The sequence below is a fragment of the Stegodyphus dumicola genome, chromosome X2 (genome assembly GCF_044657685.1).
Source record: "Stegodyphus dumicola isolate Sdum_Otavi_A_Nest chromosome X2, ASM4465768v1".
NCBI lineage: Eukaryota > Metazoa > Arthropoda > Arachnida > Araneae > Eresidae > Stegodyphus > Stegodyphus dumicola.
The window spans coordinates 19,892,944-19,915,246 of NC_140781.1; the positions used below are offsets into that span (position 1 = coordinate 19,892,944).

Below are 22,303 nucleotides of genomic sequence, written 5' to 3' on the forward strand. Positions count from 1 at the left end.
TCCCTAGCTTTCGTATATTTAGTCAATTACTCTGCTTTTTCATTTGCTTTATCTTTCATGGATTTGCTTGTTATGAATATTTGCTTTAGTCACTTACTGTGTGCTGTATCTGTTTAGACTGGTTATTCAGGTCTTTATTGTAAGTTTGCCTGTTGCACTATCTGTCGAAACCTGTAGTAGCTTCTTTACATTTATTTTATGCATCTATCCTCTCTCAAATTAGTACGCATATTTCATTTCTTTGCTTGATATTAGTATGGTAGAAATTTGCAGAGTGTGAGTACGTATTTAACATGCTTGACTTTTGCGTTTAGAATAGAAATCGGCTTATTATTTTCCTTTATTACTTTAAATTATGAAAAGAAACATCTGTGCCTGTAGTCAAAACGCTGAATTTGTTTTATAATTCCTTAAATTAATGTGATTTCCCTCTTTGCATTAATATTTGTCATAAACTCTCACTATAAACGCTATATATTCTCCTCCTATTTAGAGTATACACCATTTTAAAAGGTACCCTTCGTTTAGAAACAAGAATTGCCCGCCTGAAAACGCACACTTCGTGGCATGTGCATATCCAGTGTGCATGGTATCTTATCGGCGATATATCAAAATAATTTTTTATCTTGAATATACGATTTTTATTACAAAATCTGAGAAATCATTTAGTATCGTATTATATTCATTCTTGATCTATTATTTTATGCAAATCAATTCCGTTTCATAGAAGCATATTTCAAGATGGCTTCTTTAGGTATAATTATTAGTACAATAAATAATTTCAAACAGTATTTCTCTGAAAATTATCAAAAGACAGTTGTGAATGCTTCTTATTCTGTTATATCAAAAGAATAATTTCATAAGTCACATGAATTATATCTTTTTTATTGTGTTTTTCATGTGATATTTTAGAAAGGGAACGAATAGCATTAGACGTTTTATTTCCCCAGCAGTGTTACTGAAGCTACTTAATATACTTATAAATTTCATGTGCTTTTCTTTTTATGCTTTATTTTAAAAGTATATGAAAAGAATAATACATATACCCATGTTAAATATTAATGCTAGTCGTGAAACACATATTAACATAAATTGTTGGTGACAGTTATATTTAAAATTACTGTTATATTTAAAATTTGTGACGCGAAAAATTAAAAATCTGGTTGATACGTTAACTGATAAGATTTCTTATTGTTTTGGATTTTGCAAATGTAATTCTCTGTCTTAAATCCTGTAAATTTTATAAAGAAAACACTTTTTGGACCACCGAAACCTTTCTTTACCGAATTACTAGACTACTTTCAACAACCCTTCCTTCTTTGTTAAACTAGCGTTTAATGGATTTTATGTATAAACTGATAAGAGTTGGAGAAAAACAATGGTCTAGAGTAGCTGAAATTGCTCAAGAGAAATCACTGGGAGAGAAATCAGTCTAAGGAAACCACATGAGAAATCAGTTAAGAGTGCGTATCGTAACAAAAGTGATTGGTTCTAGACGAAGGATTTTTTTTTTTTTTTTTTTTGATAAATTACATTTTTCACGAAGTAAATAATCTTTTAAGCATTCCTTTGTACTCTTCTTTATATGTTTCTCTAAACTAATTAAACCTAACTATTGTTTTCACATCTAATCCCTTACTAATCTTTTAAAATACAGCTTTCTTATTCCTTCCCCTATATCAATATTTGTTTTAAACTATAACATTTTTTTAAAATTTTTCTTATTCTGAGCGTTGAAAACTAAGTAATAATAATTATAAATATAGTTGATATGTAGAAATGATATTTGTATGTATAGGAGAAAGAATAAACAGTTAATATTTCAAATATCGAAAATGTAAAAAGGTCCAAATGTAACTTAATTCAAATCTTCCCCAGTATTATATAATAAAATACAGTTAGGAAATTTCATTATTTCTTGCTTGGATATAATTTACTAATGCCTGTGATTTCAGATTACTTACGTGAGCAAAGTGGCCAAGATCTCAATGAAAACCAGGAAAATTTATCCGAAGACGAAAAAATTGCTTTACTGGGTAAACCTAGGCTTGGAGAGCACTATAAAGTCCAAATCAGGATCAAAGAGAGCAGAGAATTCAAAGTCAGTAAAAAGTTTCTTATATTTTTATGTTTATGTTAAAACACTTGAAATATTCTTTCATTTCTTAATCAAAAATATTCAAATTGTTTAGGTCATTTCAAAATTTTTCTCACACATGTTTTAAATAAAACAGCAATATATAAATTAATCGTAATATGCTGGTGTGCAGTTTTTATCTAGTGTAAGAATATGTAGATTGCGTAGGAAATAAGGCTCATTTGGATCAAGAAATGGTCTTGAATTAATTTGTGGTAAGTTAAACAGTAGTTACGGTTTGTTAATATACATGTAATTCTAATTTCGAGTACCTTTATATTGTTTAAAATTTTATTCCTTTAAGCAATAAGTACCTTGTTATGTTAAAACAAGAAATAAGTTTCTTATTGTCATTGACGTTTGAAGTCATATTTATGACAGAGTATTTACTTCTTGATATTTACGTACTTAATTAAAACCAGTGCTGTATTTTTAGAAGGAGCATCTCAAAGGAAGAAACATACAAGAAATAAAGTATCTAAGACACCTTGGCGTCATTATAAAATGTGTTAACAAAGCATAGTATTAAAACTACACGACCAGGCCATGATTGTACGAGATTCAACAACATAACTGACCAAAGTTCGATTGACATTTCATTTTAAATGTAAACAATAATAAAACACTGAGCAAATTAATATTTACGAAGCAGAAATAAACAAAGCTTTCTCTCTTAAAATTTTAGAAACCCATTCGAGGAGAATTCTGTAAAAGTAAGATTTCATGCTTATCATTTCTGTGCAAGTACTCATCAGACCTTAACAGCTAAGTTTAAAGTTTCAAAGTTTCAAGATATGCATCAGCAGTTGCCATATCATGATCAAACTCAAGAACTGCCAAAAGATTTGGAGTATAAAATTGCAACAAGTGTTTTGAAGAGCACATTTCATACTATGTCAGATGTGCAAACAATATCCCGCCTTTTCTTAAAAACTGCCATGAAAATATATTATCAACAACTTAGACAATGAGTCTCCAGCAAACTAACTGAAAGAATCTGTCAGTTATTATTTAATGTGGCCAGAATATGAGGCAAGATAAGGAATGTGGAGCGCCTTACGCTGCTTTAATAGCTCACTTCATGCATATTTCTAATCTAAGAAAAGAATATACTATAAGGTAGGACATTTACATGTGCTTATTATCTTAAAATCTTTTATGTTATATAAATACAATTAGTAGGAATTAGCAATCTTAATGAATAATTTGCTAACATTTTTATAGAATACTTAATGCTGAGATATGCTTATTATGAGTACAGAGGGACATTTTCACATGAAAGATAAGCTTCGATATATTTTATTAAAGAGACGACCTTTTGAAGACCGAAGTTTGGCACCTAAAAGAGAGATTTCAAAAGAAATTTTGGATGCTTTAATGGTTCTTACATTATTCCTTTCCCATCATTCGATATTTCATTTTACTTCTAGATTGGCCGTGCTGTACAGAAAAGGTAAGTGTATCAAAGGATAACCTCACTAAGTTAGCACATTTATGGAACAAGTGATTCATATTGAATTATGCTGGCGTCAAGATAGCGAACTAAACGGAATATTTTAAAAACAATACCCATTTAGTAATTTAGTTAAAATTTCTAAATAATTAAAATGCAATTTCCTAGTTATTTCTTATTTTTAATGTAAAGATTTTATTACTACATTATTCAATCAACACTTGTTGAGACTCATAAATCCATTTCAACTTAGGGTGGAAATGAGATACTAAGTAAAATTAACTGAAAAAAACAACGTTATTTAATGAAAATTTTTATTGTAGCAGAAATATTTTCAGTTACTGAATACTATTGCTTTTTTATTTGGTTCGCAGTTTAAGAACAAGAATAATGTCAATGTCTGGAAACGCTTTTAATAGAGTAACGAGAACGTTATTTAAAGTTATTTTTATTGAACTCAGGTTTCAACTTGTTTATAAGTAAGATTGTCTTTAAATGCGCTTAAAAGCTCCGGTATTATAACTTTTTATACTAGGGATAAATTACCTTCGACAATGCGCATTTCAACGTTGCGTCTGTTCTAACTTGAATTTGGGGAAATCAAGAATTACAAGTTTCTTTGTGAGTCAGAATGTAAAGTTCATCTTCTGGACTTTCTTCTTCAATAGAAGGATTTGAATATTCAGAAAGACTATACCATGCTTCAGATTTCTTCTTCACTCGTTATATTTGCATAAGGAAAATTATTATGAAATGAAAGATATTTTTCAAATCGTGGATCTTCCTTTTCTAAATTAATGTCGGTCACCTTTTCTTTTGGAAAAGAAAGATTAAGGAAAATATTGCTGTGAGGGAGATGAATTTACGTTGCCTTAAACAGGTGTTTTTTCCGTCGATTGCAAAACAAACAGATTTCATTCCAAAGCAAAACCTACTAGACCAAACTAATCTTAAGAAAAATCAAGTTACCCAAAAGACCGACTTATCGGAGTGTCAAAATAATGCGATTTTAGCATAATCCTCTTTAGAAAAGGACTTAGAAGTTTTTTGCACCATTACTGGAACAAATATCCGACTTTTTAATTAAAGCACAAGCTTTTTCATGCTTTTAGATCGTTATTTCAGTTCCGAGTTTTAACTTATGTCCAAATCCCATTTTAATTGCCTATTAGATTATACAAAAAAAATGCGATTGTTCTCAAAAGAAGTAAATGTTGGTTTCGCTTAGTTGGCCTCAGAAAAGATTTTCGGAAGTTCGCCGTCGCATTCTTTATTAAAGACGCGACGATGACCGTGACAGATAAAAGCTGTCTATTGACAAACTTTTTTTTCCTTTTGTTATTAGCCTTAAGCTTATCTTTGGTTTTGTAGAAAGAAACATGCTACTGACCGAAAGTCTGAGGCAACTTAAGAAACAGAAATAAGAATTTAAGGACAGGATTTTAATGAACTCGCTAATGTAAGCAATGTATCACTGTAATTTATATCGAAGATTTCATTTAGATGAACTTCCAAACCTTCCACAAAACAAGACAGAAACAAAGAACAACTAAAAATATACTTCTTGTAGAATTGCCAAAGAAATCACACAGAAAAATGGAATGTAAAATTATAATTAAAAAAAACTAATACATTAGTTTACTACATGTCAGTTAAGAGCTGTCCGTGAAAACAGGAAATGCATCTTTAAATAAGCTTAAACAGAAATTCGAAATCGTTAAAAAGAATATATGATGTTTGTTTTCTTCGATTCTATGTCTCTTTCAATCATATAACTTTATGATTTAGAATAAACTTCAATAAACATTGCATCTTGAAGCAATAGCTGAAATATAGTACTATTCTGAAACATTCTGATCATAAAAGCAGTCAATTATAATTCCATCGATTAGGTTGCATGCTCACTCAAGTGTAGACTCGAAGCAGGAAACATAAAAAATGTGTAGTACCCTCGTCGGGATTCAAACTTCGGACCTCGCAAATTCCATCCGGATGTGATTCCAATGACACCACAAAGACACACGATAAGAAGGAAGCAAATACCTTACAACGGACGCGATTCCAATGACACCATAAAAGCACGCGTTAAGGAGTGAAAAACTACCTTACACCAGACGCACTTTTATTGACACCCAGAAGGCATGTGATAAGGAGGGAGAAAATATCTTACACCGAAAGGGTTTCTAATTACTCCACGAAGGCATGTGGTAAGGAAAAGAAACCTTTTAGCAGCTACTGAAGCTTTTAATGATCATTTAAAATACCTAGAGCCTGGAGCAACTATAACATTCTTATACTATACACCATACATTCCTTTTTCATTGCAATTTGAGTTGGTAACACATGCACTACGTAAGCTTTTTTTAAATTAATAGCTATTAAAATGGGCAATAAAAGAAATTCTTTCATAGAAGTCTATGCAGATATCTCAAGTAAGTAGTGAACAATGAGGATTTTATCCTCCGAGATACCCAGTAGCCGTGTAGCCAAACCCATCTGAGCCTGAATTATAAAATGGTTTCGCATTGCTATAATTTGGAAATATTTATCATTTCCTACTCATGGGAAAAGAATTTTTCTAATCTTTCGCCAAGTGCTAAAATAAATAAGAAATTTATTAATTTTTGTATGGTAAACTTAATAATGCATCGAATTTCAAATCAAGTACATTTAGACCAATACATAAAACATGACATAAAACAAATATAGCACCACTTTGCCTCCACTGAAATGGTATAATCTAAACTACTTGCTTAATCAGATAAAAAGTAAACAGAAATGTAGAAATAGCTAGTCATATATGAATTTATTTGTAAAACACTATTAAAGTTATTTCAAACATTTTTTCAACAAATTTTTCGGAGCACATTTTTAAATCTATTTTCAGTGCCGCTAAGAAGAAAATATAAAACAAATGTCATCCTGATCCCGATTTTGCACACCGATGCTTGTATTAAATACAAAGATCTAATGTAATTATATGCAATTAGTACAATTATGTAAATAAATGGAGTTCATAAACAGCAAGTTAACACTTCAGCGGCGAATTGTGTTGTTATTACCAACAACCTCTAGAAATGACGAAGCCAACATCAAAGCTAAGCGTTAAAAATCATTCATTCATTCGATTAGAATGAGTGCTCGGAAAATAAAGAATCAAAGATTTTAGTTCAACTGGTCCTTAGTTCCCTCATTTCTAAAACATAACACTTTCTCCCGAGAGAGAAAATAAACTTAATTTAAGAAAACAAGAAACAGCATGTTAGGTATACAGGTATAACAAATAGTAGCTGACTAATTGCAGTTTCTGGAACTATGTCTGCTGGAAGATTTAGGTGCGTTGCCAGCTGTCGCTTTGTAGATTGGAATTTGTAAACGAGCAGATTTAATTGCCGCTTTCCAGTGAATGACATTCGACTTCACGTTAATTAGGCCAGTTTTCGAGAGAGCTTATATTAGCTGCATATTCCTTTAGATCTAGGAGTACTGTTGGTGGTAAATAATTACCTTCCTTTTAAATAATTGCAGAGTATTTGTCAAGTCTGAAAAGCTTACAGCGGTTAAAGAATTTGATTACTTTTTTACTTTGTGTAACCTTCAGCATATTGGTTAACCAGAAAGATTATATTTACTTCTTGTGTGTATACCGTATAGATATCGCTTTAGTTTTTGTTAAGATCATAATTATTGATAGACAAGAATAGTCAGCCAAAACCAATATAGCCGGAACTAGTGAAACAATTAACGCGCAGCGTTGTCTTTCGATATATCCCTATGTACTAGCGCCTGTTCTATCCTAATGTTGAACGATACCTCGTCTAGAATAACACTGGAAAATACCGAGTTTCTATTTTTATGTGTGTGTCACAAAACACACGAAAGAATTTTTCGACTGACAGATCACATATTTCTTTACTTCGTATACACATGATAATCATAGACACATAGTCTTTCAGAGTCTTTTGTGATTGGCTCAGGGCCAGTCACTAGCTTTCATTAATAACTGTTCCTACTAGACAACAGTAACATAATAGGAGTAAAATGCCAGGTTAGACTTCTACATCAGATCACCTAAAACTCATCGAAGCTCCATTAAATATTGCAACCACTTGAAAAATAATATAAAGCAGGCGAAACTTGCTTCATATATTAATGACAGGCTTCCATGAATTTAAAAATGTTTTACAAACGTTTCCTTTACGATTAAGTATCTGCTTGTTCTAAATTTATTGGTGAACCCGGTTCTTATTATTTTACTGCAAAGCAGCATATTTTCCAAGTCTGAAATCACAACAAAGTTGTAAGATTTTACTATCTTCAACTTCGGTTGCAATTTTCCGCTGTAGATTATATTTTTTTACTTTATTTGCTTTAGAAAAAATGTGTAAATGAGAATGAAATATATGTATGCTTAAGAAGACGTGCAAATAGAATGGATTGATTTGATTCAAATTAATGTTGAACCAATTTGCTTCATAAAGGTTTCTAGCGCTTTAACTGCTGACACTGTTTATCTGTCATTTGTAAACACTGTTAACTTACCCAAAGGACTCGAGTCTCCTATAATGTGAATAATGTCAGATTTTACAAAATTATGTTTAACTACCTTTGATAGAATCAGTCTGCATTTTACAACTTTTATATCTAAAACTGTAACTCAGACAGCGATTTAATTTTTTTCGAAACTTGTTTGCTTATTTAGAGTCTTGAATGAGATCAGTGGCAGAAGATATAAGTGTCTAGACAAAATTTACAGCGAAAGCTGATTTATTCCCTGTTTGTGAGCCAGCTTTAATATGCTTTTTGCTGTGATTAAAATAAACTATTATGTATACACTAAGTACAAAGGTACTTTTCTCACTGCGGTATAGAACGCTCAGGGTAATGCTAAATAAACTAATTAATGGATGAAATGATATCCTTAATCACATTACACTTTTTTGTTTATAATTAGATGTGATGATAAATTTTTGTATTATATTTTTGTATTATTTATAATTTTTATTACGATTTATCGAGCAGATTTCAACAAACTAAAAAAAGGCATTTAAGTTGAATATTTTAACTATATTAAAATAGCCAAACTACTGATTTTTTCTTAATTCTGATAGATATCCTCAAAACCAGCATTGCAGAAAGAGAAAATGTCAGTACAAATTACCAGAGCCGGTTTCAAAAAGGGCCCTCGTTTTTTAATGAAATGTAAAGAAGCTTGAATCAATCATCTCCTTTTTTATACACAAAGTTCAAAAGTCAAAATTATTAACAAGCAATAAAAGTTAAAAGACAAGTTAAAATAATTATTAACAAGTAGGAAAACTATTTTCGCAAAAATGTTTTGTACTATAAGATTTGCTTTTATTGTGAAATATACCCAATTATGGGACTTTTGATAGTCACTTTTACTTTTGCTATTATTTACTAAAACATCGCATTTTTCATTTTAACCAAACATGTATTATTTCCTAATAAAGTAATTATTTATCAAGTTGATTTTCTTATTACCATACTTAAGACCGCACCATTTTTGCCCCAGCAGCACGAACAATACCAGGACCTACAGAATCTCTTAACAGCACTACGTAAAACATTTAAAAGAATTCGAATGTGTAGAAAACGAACTGTAATGCTGAAATCCGTAGCATTACTAAGATGTGCAAAGGTAAAAAATAGTATTATTTTATTATTGTGTACTTTATAAATTCCTTTTATTTCAGAATACAGTAGACAAGTTGTTTCAAAAAGCAAATGTGTCCTTATCGATTGGTACATCATCATGGAAAGAGCAGTTCCTTGAAGCTATTACAGTGAGTGCAGGTAAAAAAAAGAAGACGCAAGTTGTACTGTATTTCGTATGTAGTTAATGGTTGAAAACAACTTAACTTGGAATGTATTTTCTTGGTAACAGGTGATGACGACGATGAAGAAGAAGGTGAGGAAGAAGGAGAGGAAGGAGAAGAAAAAGAACCTAAGCTACCCACTTGCTCTGATTATGTCATGCATTTTATCACACTATTTTGGAAGCTTCTTTTCGCCCTCATTCCACCTGCTGGTAAGTAGAAAAACTTATAAAAGTAAGGGCATTCGAAATGTTATTATTCAATGAACGTATCCCTTAAAGACAAAGCGCATTAAGAAGATAATATAATTTCACTATCAGGTTGTCCTATATTTGTTGCAAAAATACGAATATAAGTGGCATTTTGTAAGTATGAAAATTCAATTAAACGTTTGTTATGCATACGTAAATCTAAAAACTAGTTTTCTGAACTTTTTTTAAAAATTTAGTGTAAATTTTGTTACCATAAGTAGAACAATATTATATCATAACAACAATGCCACAATACTAGCTAAGCTTCATTATTAAAAAGAAAAAAATGCCGACTGTTACGTTTTGGGGAGACGGAGACGTGAAGGAAAAAGTTACTTTATGTGAAACAGAAAGAGAACTTTTTATCTTATTCCCTAACGGCATTTTGTTACTGAGCACTAGACGACAACTTGAGTAATATGTGAATGTAGATCGTCATTGGGAAAAAAATAGACATCCATAAAAAAGAGTACGAGACCGGAGCACTCAGTTTACCGCTGTTTGAGGGTTTTGGCAAATAGCCTCGTGGTCTTTACCTTAATTAAATAATCCTAGTTCTTTAAAATAATTTGTTCTCGTATTTTCTTAGATAACCTAGGAAGCTTTTTCATGATTTTAATTCGTTCACACAACGGGTGAAGCAAATCATTACACAAATCAAGGTAATAAACGCTGTATAAATACAGTCCTTCACAATTGGAGAAACTTTTCGTAACTTAGAAGGTTAATTATATTAATCCTATTTTCAAGAAAATTTAACGAAAGCATTTCGAAAGTCAGTTTGCTGCAATGTTAAAGATTATTTTATAGTATGTAAATAGCAGCCGTAATATTTTATAAGTGTCAGCAAAAGGTGACTATATGCTTTTTTATTGGTCCTAGATAAATAAATCGGACTCCATTTCAGAACGCAAAATATAATAGAATAAATTGTAAACCTTTAGGCAAAAACACATGTTAATTATAATTACCATGAATGTTAGATGAAATTAAAATGCGGCATTACTAATTAATTGAAAAATTTAGTTGTTACTATGAAATTTTTAACACAAATGCAAAACACGAGGGAATTAAAAGTAACATAACTGATAGCTTAATCTAGCACTGTGTACTTGAGAACTGAGTTTATGATTATTAAACTATTTTCTAGATTACGCTCTTCAGCGCTTGGAAACTAGATGAAAGATATTTAGATTAAAATTTATGAACCTGATATGAAATTGGTATTTGTTTGTCATTTGATTACAGCAAAGCACGAGAGAACTATCCGCTTAAAGGAAGAGACACCTTTTGTGAGAGACTTTCTAAAGGAAACTAGCTCGTATTTGCATCACATGCTATAACGCTACAAAAGCATTCATACAGCCGGAATCGAACCTCCTGATTTCAGCGGTCTTAACCATTCGACCATGAGCGGATTGTGGCGTTAAAAATAAAACAAAGTATTATAGAATTCCCAAACAAATATGCACGTTTCATCTATTGAACAGGAAACTGCATTTAAATTAAAGTTTTCTAAAATTGTTCAGTACAAATTTTCGTATATTACGTCTATTTTTGGTAATGAAAATTATTTAATTTTGAATGAAAAGGCTAAGTCTCCATCACATTAACTACCAACCCTACAAAGACTTAAACGCAATTGCGCTGTCATGCGATTTATCTTCATTTTCTTTATTGTTTAAGACATTTTTCATCTCGGATAACTTCATAACAGTTGTTAGAAGGTAAAGCAGATTATCTAATACCTAATTTACCGATGTGCCACTAGGGTCGAGTTCAAATCGCGAACAAGGCTTGGACCGTAGTGATGGTATTGTGTCTTTTGTGTGTCTGAACAATCCGAAAATTTTCTTGGAAGACCAGTGGCATGGAAGAAGGATATGAGACCTTGAACTTCAATACCCAGTTACTGTCTACATAAATTTTCAGATGAAATTAAGACAAATAGCTTCATGTGCATTGTCTGAATCAAATAACATTACTTTAAAACATCTTATCCTCATACTTTAATCAATGATCTAGAAATCGCTTTCTAATCATAATGTTATCAAACAAAACATAAAGTAACATATAGCACAAATTAAAGTAATGACCATACAATGTCAGTTCTAGTTATATGAATTGTAATTCACAAAACAATTTAAGTATAATAATGCATTAAGCAATTTACTGGAATATAAAAATTAGTGTATCCTATATAAATACTAGTAAAAGTATTTTTAGAAGTACTGTACTCTTCAAACACTGCAAGTACAAAACTTCTTTATCCACTACCAACTTTTTTTAAGGTCTTCCGACGTATTACTACATTTCATAATTATTCATAATGTTCTATAAAACAACAAAAAATCATTTATTTAATCTAGATGGTTTGACTTATTATCAAAAAATTATTTAAAGCATTATTTTGTAAATTTGGATTTTTACACGCTACTATTTTATCGTTATTTGTTATATACTTATTTAGGCATACACCCCCAACTGGGAAGTGTATATGTTACCGTGAAAGACCAAAATTGGAGAATGTCGGTTTTCACCAGAGAATGTCAATATTCACCAAATACGTCGGTAAAAGATCGAATATTGCATTACATTCTTGTACATTCGGACCCTCACCGGTGTATGTCGACAATCACAGATATGCTTTGGTGTAGGTCGAAAAGAGAGGAGTTGACAAAGAGGCGACTGGCTGTTTCCCGCCAAATCCTTTGTTCTGGTGGAAGTCAGTCAGCTTTGTCAGTCTTATGCAAGGTTTGATTTGTGCAAGCAACGTTTTTTTAATTTCTTTTTTCCGATACCCTAAATTATACTGAATGGATACTGCAGTGAATCGTGATCTTTTTCTTGAAAGGTTAAATGCATTAATTGCGGTTAAACGAGAAAACAATTGATTTTGTTTTTCTCAAGAAAAGTACACTCACTTCCAAAAGTTAAGCACGAAGAGGAAAATGCTAATTTCCGGAAGCCAATCAAAATTGGAGATGATGCAATTCGCTGCAGAGGTAGATGGAAGTATGCAAATATGTTAGGTAACAGTCAATCGCGCTTTCATGTCAAGAAATATGCAAAAAAGGCAGTCTTATAAGAAGCCAGCTTTATGAAGGGTTAGAGAAGTTGATTCTAAGAGCTAATAGAAGGTGTTTAAAACTTTCGTTCAATTTGTTTTCAAGACATACGTGTTTCTATGACTTCCAGAAGACGAATGGAAGGTTCTGAGCACTGGCGTGCTGTGGGGCGCATTGAAGCAGGGCAGTCGATCACAGATGTTGCTCTTTTCTTCGGCGTTCACCATTCTGTAAATTCACGTTTGTGGAAACAATTCCAAGCCACACAGACAGTTGTCGGAAGGCCCGTAGCCGGTCGCCCAAGGGTTTACAACCCCCGCGGAAGATCAATATATTGCTACTGTAGCCAAGTGGAGTCGCAGAGAGACCTCCACACGTGTGACATCTATGGTTACAGCGTCCATTGGTAAGGCGATATCTGCAGCTACTGTACGCAGAATATTACATATGAGTGGACTGTATGCTCGAGTCTGTGTTTCTCTATCCGTCCAATCAAGAGGGGCACGATTATAGTGGTGCCGGGAACATGTCAATTGGAATGTGTCTCACTGAGACAATGTCATGTTTACTGATGAGTCAAGATTTTCTCTGGAGCCAGATGACAAGCGTATAAGGATATGGCGTGAACAACGAACATGCAATCAGTCCCAAAACATCACCGAACATCACGCATTCCGAGGCGGAAGCATTATGGTGTGGGCAGGGATTTCATTAGGATACCGCACCGACCTGACCATCTTTAAACGGGGTTCTTTGACGGCTGTAATAAAATATTATATTTTCTTCTAATATATTGAGATGAAGTCTTAGAACCCATTGTGAGATTGTACGCTGCAGCAGTTGGCCCTACTTTTATTTTAATAGACGATAACGCACGTCCCCATAGAGCTGACATCGTCTATGACTACCTGGAGAGTGAAGGGATTGCACGTATGGCGTGGCCAGCATATTCGCCTGACCTTAATCCCATTGAAAATCTTTGGGATGCTCTCGGCCGTGCTGTATCTTCACATTTCCCACCTCCAGCCACTCTTATTGAGCTGAAAACTGCTCTACAAGAAGAATGGCGATTGCTTAATTCTCCGGTGGTTGACCACCTAATTGAAAGCATGATCACAAGGTGTAAACTTTGTATACAGATGAGGGGGGGGATCACATACCCTATTAATGTGCTCTTTTTTTCATTTTATGCTGTTTATTTTCACTTTATACATAACTCTGTTTAAGTCTCCAGTATGTCATTATCTGATAACTTAAAAAATTTAATATTGTTTTCATTTCTGTATATAATTATTTATTTTGTTTTATGCATAAATATATACGCCACTTTCCTGCCGAATTTTTGTGTCAATTAAAGTTGATTTTTTTTTTTTTTTTTTTTTTCATTTTACATCTTTGTGCTTAACTTTTGGAAGTGAGTGTACTCTAAAATACTTTCTGAAGTGCTTTCTGCTAAAAATTAAGTGCAACACACCTTTTAACTTCTATTATTTTCCTTTCTCATTTTGAATGTACTGTGTGTTTTAAGTTCTTATGTTCTTAAGTTCATATTTTATGTTTCAAGTGCGTTTTTTCGCGACTTAATGTCGGAGAAGAAAATATAATATTTTTATATGTTTAACATTCGCCATAAGTACATGGTGAATGTCGACATTTACCGGTGCAAATCAGAAATAAGAGTATTTAGAAAATATTTCGGACATACATAAAGCGACATTCACCGGTGAAAGTCGACATTCTCCATATTTCGGTGATTCACCGTAACATATCTATTGAAATATTATTTTTAAACAACATTTTTTTAGATTTGAGATGCAATACAGAAATTTCTAATTTTACGTTGTTTATAATAATATTTTCATCTTCAGTTATCACTTTTTAAAAATTAGAGGAACATAAAGTTTTACAATTGAGAGTATTATTTTAACGAGCGTATTGTTTTTGCATTTTATTCCTGTAACAGGACAAAATATTTTTTCGCTTATTTTAGAAATGTGAAGTTTTATATCTTTACTTGTTAGATGAATTGTGGTTTTTAAGAAACCATATAACATAGGTGTATAATTCAAATTAAAAATTATCTTTAATTAGAAAATTTGATAATCGTATGCGAATATTGTCAAAGATCAGTTGTGTTAACTAGTAGTTATTAAAATAATAAGCCAAGAATAAATATTGGAGATACTAAAGCAACAAGAATCAGCGTAAGTAGCATTAATTTCGAAGCTCTGAAGAGAACCTTTTTCTTCAGCTGAGTAAGTGAGAATGACGAAGGAAACGCCTACGCTCAGGCAATAACAATAAACCAGAAAATTCGATAAAGTTCCAATTAAGATAAGAAACAAAACAACTGGTACCATCATCTAACAAGAAAGGAAAATAATTATGAATTCATTTCTTTAAAAGCTGAGTGTTAAGACTGATTAGAATTGGGATTTTTAACTTGACTTTTATGAATGTAAAATTCCTCTAGAAACTATGATTCGTCAACAGAAGATGGTTTATGCATAATTTCGGCTGCACAAAACTGGAAAATGTGACGTTTTGACCAGCAGTATTAAGTAACAGAGGATTTACATTCTTTTTTCCTTAACGTATATCTCATTCTTCTTATCGTCAAATTTCGAGGCTCTCTTAGTTCACCCAATATATATTAAGCTACACTGGCAAGGAATACTGCATATTCCCTAGGAATCCATATTCAAAATGGGTCTTTAATTATGGAACTGTGAATTTTATTGATAGAAGACAACAATGACACTAAAGTAAATTTCTATAAAACACGTAAAATTTTATAGCTAATCAAAAGAAAGAAATGAATGATTGCAAAATTCTCATAATCTCTCAATACAAGAGAATGCTTTTTATTATTTTGAAATGAAAACTTTTTAACCACTTGGCAAAACTAATACATGAAAATCTTCTGTCGACCAGTGAAGGAGCAACTTGGATTTTCCATAAAACGAAATAATAAAAAGAAGCCAGCTTTTGTTTAATCTAGCAAATATGCATATTAAGTTTTTGAATACAAATTACTAAAAACTATTTACTTCATAAAAGCAATAATTTGGAAGCAATGATTTCTAATTACCATTTTTACTAAGGGTGAAACTCAGAATTTTGTGTTCATTAAACTTATTTTTATACAACCCTCATAATCGACCATTTTTCTTTAAGCGAAAGTGGTGAAGCTTTTCTTAAAAGATCTTTTTTACCTTATGAAACAAGTTATTAACTGGAACTTCCGAGAAGGGTGACATAAAAATTCCATTTTTTTTAATATTTTTACGAAAGGGGGCAAATGACCAAATTGTCATAATCAGAAGCACAGCTTTTCGAATTCATTGCTTAAACTCAAAATATGGGCCTACAACGAACTCTTAAAAAACTTTGAATCATGCAGTCTTTTTAAAGTGGCCTGTGATTTCTTTGTTTTAACTACAAAATAAATAACTCTGAACATTTCCCTGTATCAGTCATAGATTTTTAGCTTGTGATAAAAATTTTCTTAATTATAATAGAGACACAGATCACTAGAAGTGCACTAGCATGAAGCAAATGATCTACGGATTGGAGTGAATTACTTAATTTTGGCAGCATGCAGGAGGGCTGCTTACTTAAGTTCATCGCACGTTTGATAAACGCATCCACAAGTCACGGAATCCAAAAGGGTTTCTAACCCTTCTTTTCCTAACATCAACCTCCTGACAGAACCTCTCGCCGCGGCAGATTTAAGTGACTTATTTCCGCAAAGACACTGCAGTCACAAATATCTATGCCTTAACCGTAATTCGAAGGCAGGAAAATCAACCAACCTGCTCTAATCACCATACCGGCCGAAGCCACGATGTGCACTACTAAACCCATATTTACTGAAGATGACTTGCTTTACAACGATAAAATGACCACAAATATAATTCTGGAAGAAATTTTGAATTGCGAAACTATCAGTACCTCAGCACCTGGTGTAGCCACCGTAAGAACCAAAATTCCTTACTACACGGTCTTATATTAACGTCGAATGAGTATGTATAATCATGCAGGTTCCACACTAGTATACCAAAATTCGTCTATGTAAGCAATGACTGCATTTTTCATGTTGGTCCACGTACGAGATCATGTAAAAGAAATTTTCACTTGGCTACAAATCCGGCGACAAAGCAGATAACATCAATAGCACTTCATAGCATCTATACAAGTGCTATTGAATGTTGCGTATTGCATACAGTTGTGCACTGAACTGCCGGTAAATAACCTTAGAAAATATTTTAAGCTCTGGTACCAATGCATCTGCATTATTCTGGCTATTCACACGTGAGCCATAGCAGAATCCTGTTCACTTCAGTAGTATGAAAAATTCATATCCCCGAGAATCATAGAATGGTTTCGTGGAATGTTTGATGTGTAATGGTTTGAGACTGAGATTTCATTTTTGCTTTGTTAATGACGAACTAATCACTCTTGCATATATAAACTTCACTGTTGTAGTAAAATTAATGCATTTAAAACATTTTCCTAAAGTCTTGGGCTAAAATTGAACAGCTACTAGCAACCCCAATGACACTGTTTGCAAAAACGCCAAATGGAAAATGCCAAAAAGTGTTCCAGTCATGTCCCTCGATGCCTTATCCGACAGTATATATTCAGATTTATTCTTTTAAGTGCATGGTATTGATTTACTTTACGCTACAGCAAATATTTTAATAAGCAATATTTATAATAAAAATATAAGCATGAATTACTGATCAGTAAATAAATAATTCAAAGTACAAGAATCATGCAGTGAGAAATGCATTCATGAAAATGCATAATAATCTTTTTATTGTCAAAGATTCAAGAATTTTGTTATTATTATATCAAAGATCTAATCACGTTTCAGAAAGCAAAAAGTAATTAATTTTTTTAATCTTGTCACAGATATGCTGGACGGATGGTTGTGCTTCGTTGTATCAATCTTCGGCATCGGTATTCTGACTGCTGTCATTGGAGATCTTGCTTCTCACTTCGGTTGCACAGTTGGCCTAAAAGACACTGTCACTGCTGTTGCTTTAGTAGCTCTAGGAACAAGTATTCCAGGTAAGTTGATTCATTTACACTTGCTGTAAATCAGAGTCGGATTTATAAGGTCACAAAATTCGCAATCGCATGGGATCCAGTACTCCGTGGGTTTCCCAAATGATTAATTATTTTTTTAAATAATAAACATCATGATTGTATTTACATCAAACCTTCCATTGATAATGTACAAACAAATCAAATAAACAATTTGTCTAACTATTTGATTCATATAACGTTTAAGACCTGTGTAGGTTTTATACACGCAGATGTAAAATTTGTTGACCACTTTCATAAACAAAAATTATATGCTGTGATGCTGCATTATTAACAATATTATTTCTTTCCACCACTAAATTCTGTGTATTCTTTATGTTTATTATTGAATAAGAAAGGTGAAATCATTGCATATTTCTCAAATCTCAAGCTATTAACTCACACCTAATATTAATTCATTGCATGAAAATCTAGTTGTCCTTTTCCATTTAGTATAAAAACTTTCAACTGGTACAAGACCTATGTTGTAATAAATCTATGTGCTACTATCTTGTAATAAACTAGTACAAAAACTATCTTGTAATAAACTAGTACAAAAACTATCTTGTAATAAACTAGTACAAAAACTATCTTGTAATAAACTAGTACAAAAACTATCTTGTAATAAACTAGTACAAAAACTATCTTGTAATAAACTAGTACAAAAACTATCTTGTAATAAACTAGTACAAAACTATCTTGTAATAAATAGATGTGAAATTATTCATACTTAAACAATATGTTACCGTTAAACAATATGAACAACTTTGTTTTTTATGCATCGAGATAAATCATTTGAAAAAAATAATATTTTTCTTCAAATTAGAAATAACCAGGAAAAAAGAGTTTTTGATTATATTAGTCGCTGATATTTCACTCATAAATTCCTGACACTCTGTTTTTCAACTCATAAAACTCTATGAAAAAGATAAAGTGAAAATACGAATTATGAAGGGGCTAGAGTTCTGGTTTTGGCCATAAATTCGAAGCTAAGAGCATTCTGTTGGCCAAATCCTTATCCAAATCTGAGATACAAAGTGGATAATAAAATAATCTTAATGTCAAACCAACTCTCTAATATGATCCTGTCCTACCTTCGCAGAATTATTTTCTGACTTTCATGAATCTAATACCTGCTTGATGCCCTAGCTGAAAAGAAACATCACTTTTTTATGTTATGTTAAGACTTTGTTGCACAGTAGCAGAAGGTTTCTAGAGGCAGCGGCTATGAGATCGTTTTCCCGTAGAACCATCCGTCTTTTTTTAGCTTTCTGTGACATGCCTGTGTTAGAATCCACTGGGCTTCAGATTCTGTGTTAGAATCCACTGTTGAATTGTGACTCGGATACCCTTCCAACGGCAGCTTCGTTTTCTTGTCTCTTTGTTTTCTCTTCGCTCATATAGTCGAAACAGCTTGCGGCGCTTTCTCATCATCTTTTTCCACTGATAATCCGCTCCATTACAATAGTTTTTGACGTCTACTTTCTAACTACTAGTTATGTCATATCAACTCAAGAGCTTTCGAACATAATAGTGAGTTAGCCATTAGCCATCTTCAATATTTTGTAGATTTCCTTTGAACACTGGCCATAACAAGCACAGAATTTAATGTTCGTGCGCTCTTTAATGCCTTTTTTATACACATCACCGAATTATGAAATTTTTCAGATAGCGCCATGCTACAAAAAAAACTAGAAACGGATTGCAGATATCCGGAAATGTCATGAGACGTAACTGAACCAAAATGCCTTTAGCAACAAGTGGATTATGTTATAAACTTAAAAGAAGATTCAGACGTAATTGATATGCCACACGTACATGTTTTTCTACGTACCCAGATCATAAATGTTTCCATCCTATAATATATTTATTTAAGCAACAATAAAAAGGGATCGTGGACGCGATTTTTATTGTAAATCGAATACAATACTACTTTTCTTCGAGATGTTTAACAAAACTTGCGATTTTAAGAATTTCTTCAATGGTGTAAAAATCACATAAAGCAGACATACAAATTATCTTTAAAGCATGTCCTGTTTTTTGCTTCCTAGTGACGAAAGAAACTAGTTCATCCATATAATTGCTAAAAACTACATTTGGTCTCTATTTTCCTTTTATCATATTACATACTATCTTACCACTCATTCATCATTATCATAATACATTATTTATTATCATACCATTCATTCATTATTATCATACCACTGATTCATCATTATCATAATATATTATTTATTATCATACCATTCATTCATTATTATCATACCATTCATTCATTATTATCATACCATATTATTTATTATCATGCCATTCATTCATTATTATCCTACCCTATTATCATTCATTATTATCATATATTATTATATATATTTCATTAACCATCCTTCCATCATTATTTTCATTAGTAGTAACAAGAATTGTCTATAAACATATATTTTCCTTCGCAGCATAAATAATTATAAAGGGGGAAAAAAAGAATAAAACATGCAATAATAAAAATAGTTTCTCAAAGTATAAAAACCACATAAAACAGATAAACAAGTAATGATCTGAATGTCGTGAAGTTTTTTTTTTTTTAATTTTTTTTTTTTTTTCGTTTTTTGAAGTGCAGATTTTAACATTTAAATATGACAACTGAACAATGTGGTTTTTTTACACTTTCAAAACATTTTCATGAATCCTGTATATTTTATTCTCTTTTTTTTTTTTTTTTTTTCTTAGATGCAGGAAATGTCGGTAGAGATTTCTAATTGTGTACTATTGTTAAAATATAGAAAATAACAGTTTTGTCATTAAACCTCTTCGTTTCTTATGGGAGAATTCTAGGAATCATGTTCCACGGCGAAATACGCTTTAGCTAATGAACTATCTCTCACTGACGAAATAGATCATCACTGTAACAAATTTATTACATATTATGACGATGAATATTGCCGGTGACGAAAAGAAGCTGCGAATAATTTTCTTCGTGATGTGACGACCAAAAATAGTCACGAATAATTGTCTCTATAAGAATTGACATGGCACTCTTTGTATGTAATATTGATCTATTTTTCATTATATACGCATTTTGGCGCACAACATGAAATGAGAAACACACTGCATAAAATTAAATTTTGATCTGTTTTATGTACACTAATAGAACCTGTTAGTAAACAATATCAGGCTTGATTTTAGGAAAAGATTCATTGACTTAGAAATACTCGTAGAAAAGCACAGCGTTCTGAAAGTTTTATCATTGAAACATCTGGATTAAGTCTTCACTTTTACGTCTTTTGTCCCGAGACAGCAGAGTACAAATTATAGGCTACTACCATGCCGTCATTTTCCACAGATTCACTCTAAGCAAAGCCTCGTGAAACTTTTTTACGTAGGGATATTATTAATCCTCAATGTACATTCTTGGAAATTATGCCATGGAATGTTATAGAATTTGCCTTTTTCGAAGAGTTTCTCACCGAGTAACTTTCTAGAATTAATGATTGAACAATTTTCTTCGTATACCACGTTCATATTTAACAAATACTGACCAATAATGTCTTACAATAAAAAATGTTTTGGTATTTTCAAAATATAGAACCTGACACTTCCGAATTTTTTGCTAAAGCTTATATATTATAAATGTCAAAACGCTATCTATATGCTCATTTCTGCATTTTCACTCCTGTGCAAAATACGCAGATTTTAAGGAAGATTAAAAGAAAGCGTAACCTTCTATAATTTGATCTTTAACGCTTAAATGCAGATATTTTATTATTAATAAAATTATTAATGTTTTATTATTAACGTCTTTAAGTATAAATTTATTGCTTGTCATCTTTAAGTAGCAAAGATAGTTTCCAAATTATGCTCTATTAGAATTCTAACTTACACAGTTTTCTGAAACTTTAATTAATGTAACACTTAAACCTCCCCTCTTAAAAATAAGGGTAAAACTTTGGAAACATTCTGTGAAACGTGTAAGAACTGTCATAAACCTTTCGTAACATATATTTCTCCTTTATCAAATAAATCTTTTGAAATAATGCCGAAAAACCCTATAAAATTAGATTTTAGGACATATAATGCAACATGGCCTTTCTAACTGCACTTTAGTTTTATTTTTCAAATCTTATGCCAATCACAAACGTAGAACAACAATTTACCAATGATTTCTAATTGCTGTAGTTTGAAACTTTTCAAATTTACTTCATCAAACCTTTTCTATAAATCTTCTAGGAAATTAAATAAAAATGCAGGCTGTAGTTTTTCATTTCGCAGTGCGCCTGTAAATTACCGATCGATGAACACTGGTAATAGGATTCGGGTTTAAGCCACAGCGATCGAGCAGACTGCATAGGAGTATTTCTCATTTTTCAATAAATATAAGCCAGTTTTGCTTCAGATTTCCTCTTCGAATGCATCCCTCCTCTTAGGAAGATACCTATGGTGTACTTTGTCGTGAACAAGTAATCCAATGAAAT

General features: G+C 31.8%; 1 protein-coding gene across 5 annotated transcripts in view; it reads left to right on the plus strand.

Moving 5' to 3' along the window:
• Positions 1-22,303, plus strand: part of LOC118188525 (sodium/calcium exchanger 3-like) — a 347,952-nt gene that overhangs the window by 312,300 nt on the left and 13,349 nt on the right. For all 5 annotated transcript variants that reach the window (XM_085809570.1, XM_085809568.1, XM_085809571.1 and 2 more), the window contains 4 exons: positions 1,956-2,101; positions 9,308-9,407; positions 9,499-9,642; positions 17,667-17,825. In XM_085809570.1, the coding sequence (XP_085665696.1) occupies positions 1,956-2,101; positions 9,308-9,407; positions 9,499-9,642; positions 17,667-17,825 (549 nt within the window). The remainder of the gene's footprint in view (positions 1-1,955; positions 2,102-9,307; positions 9,408-9,498; positions 9,643-17,666; positions 17,826-22,303) is intronic.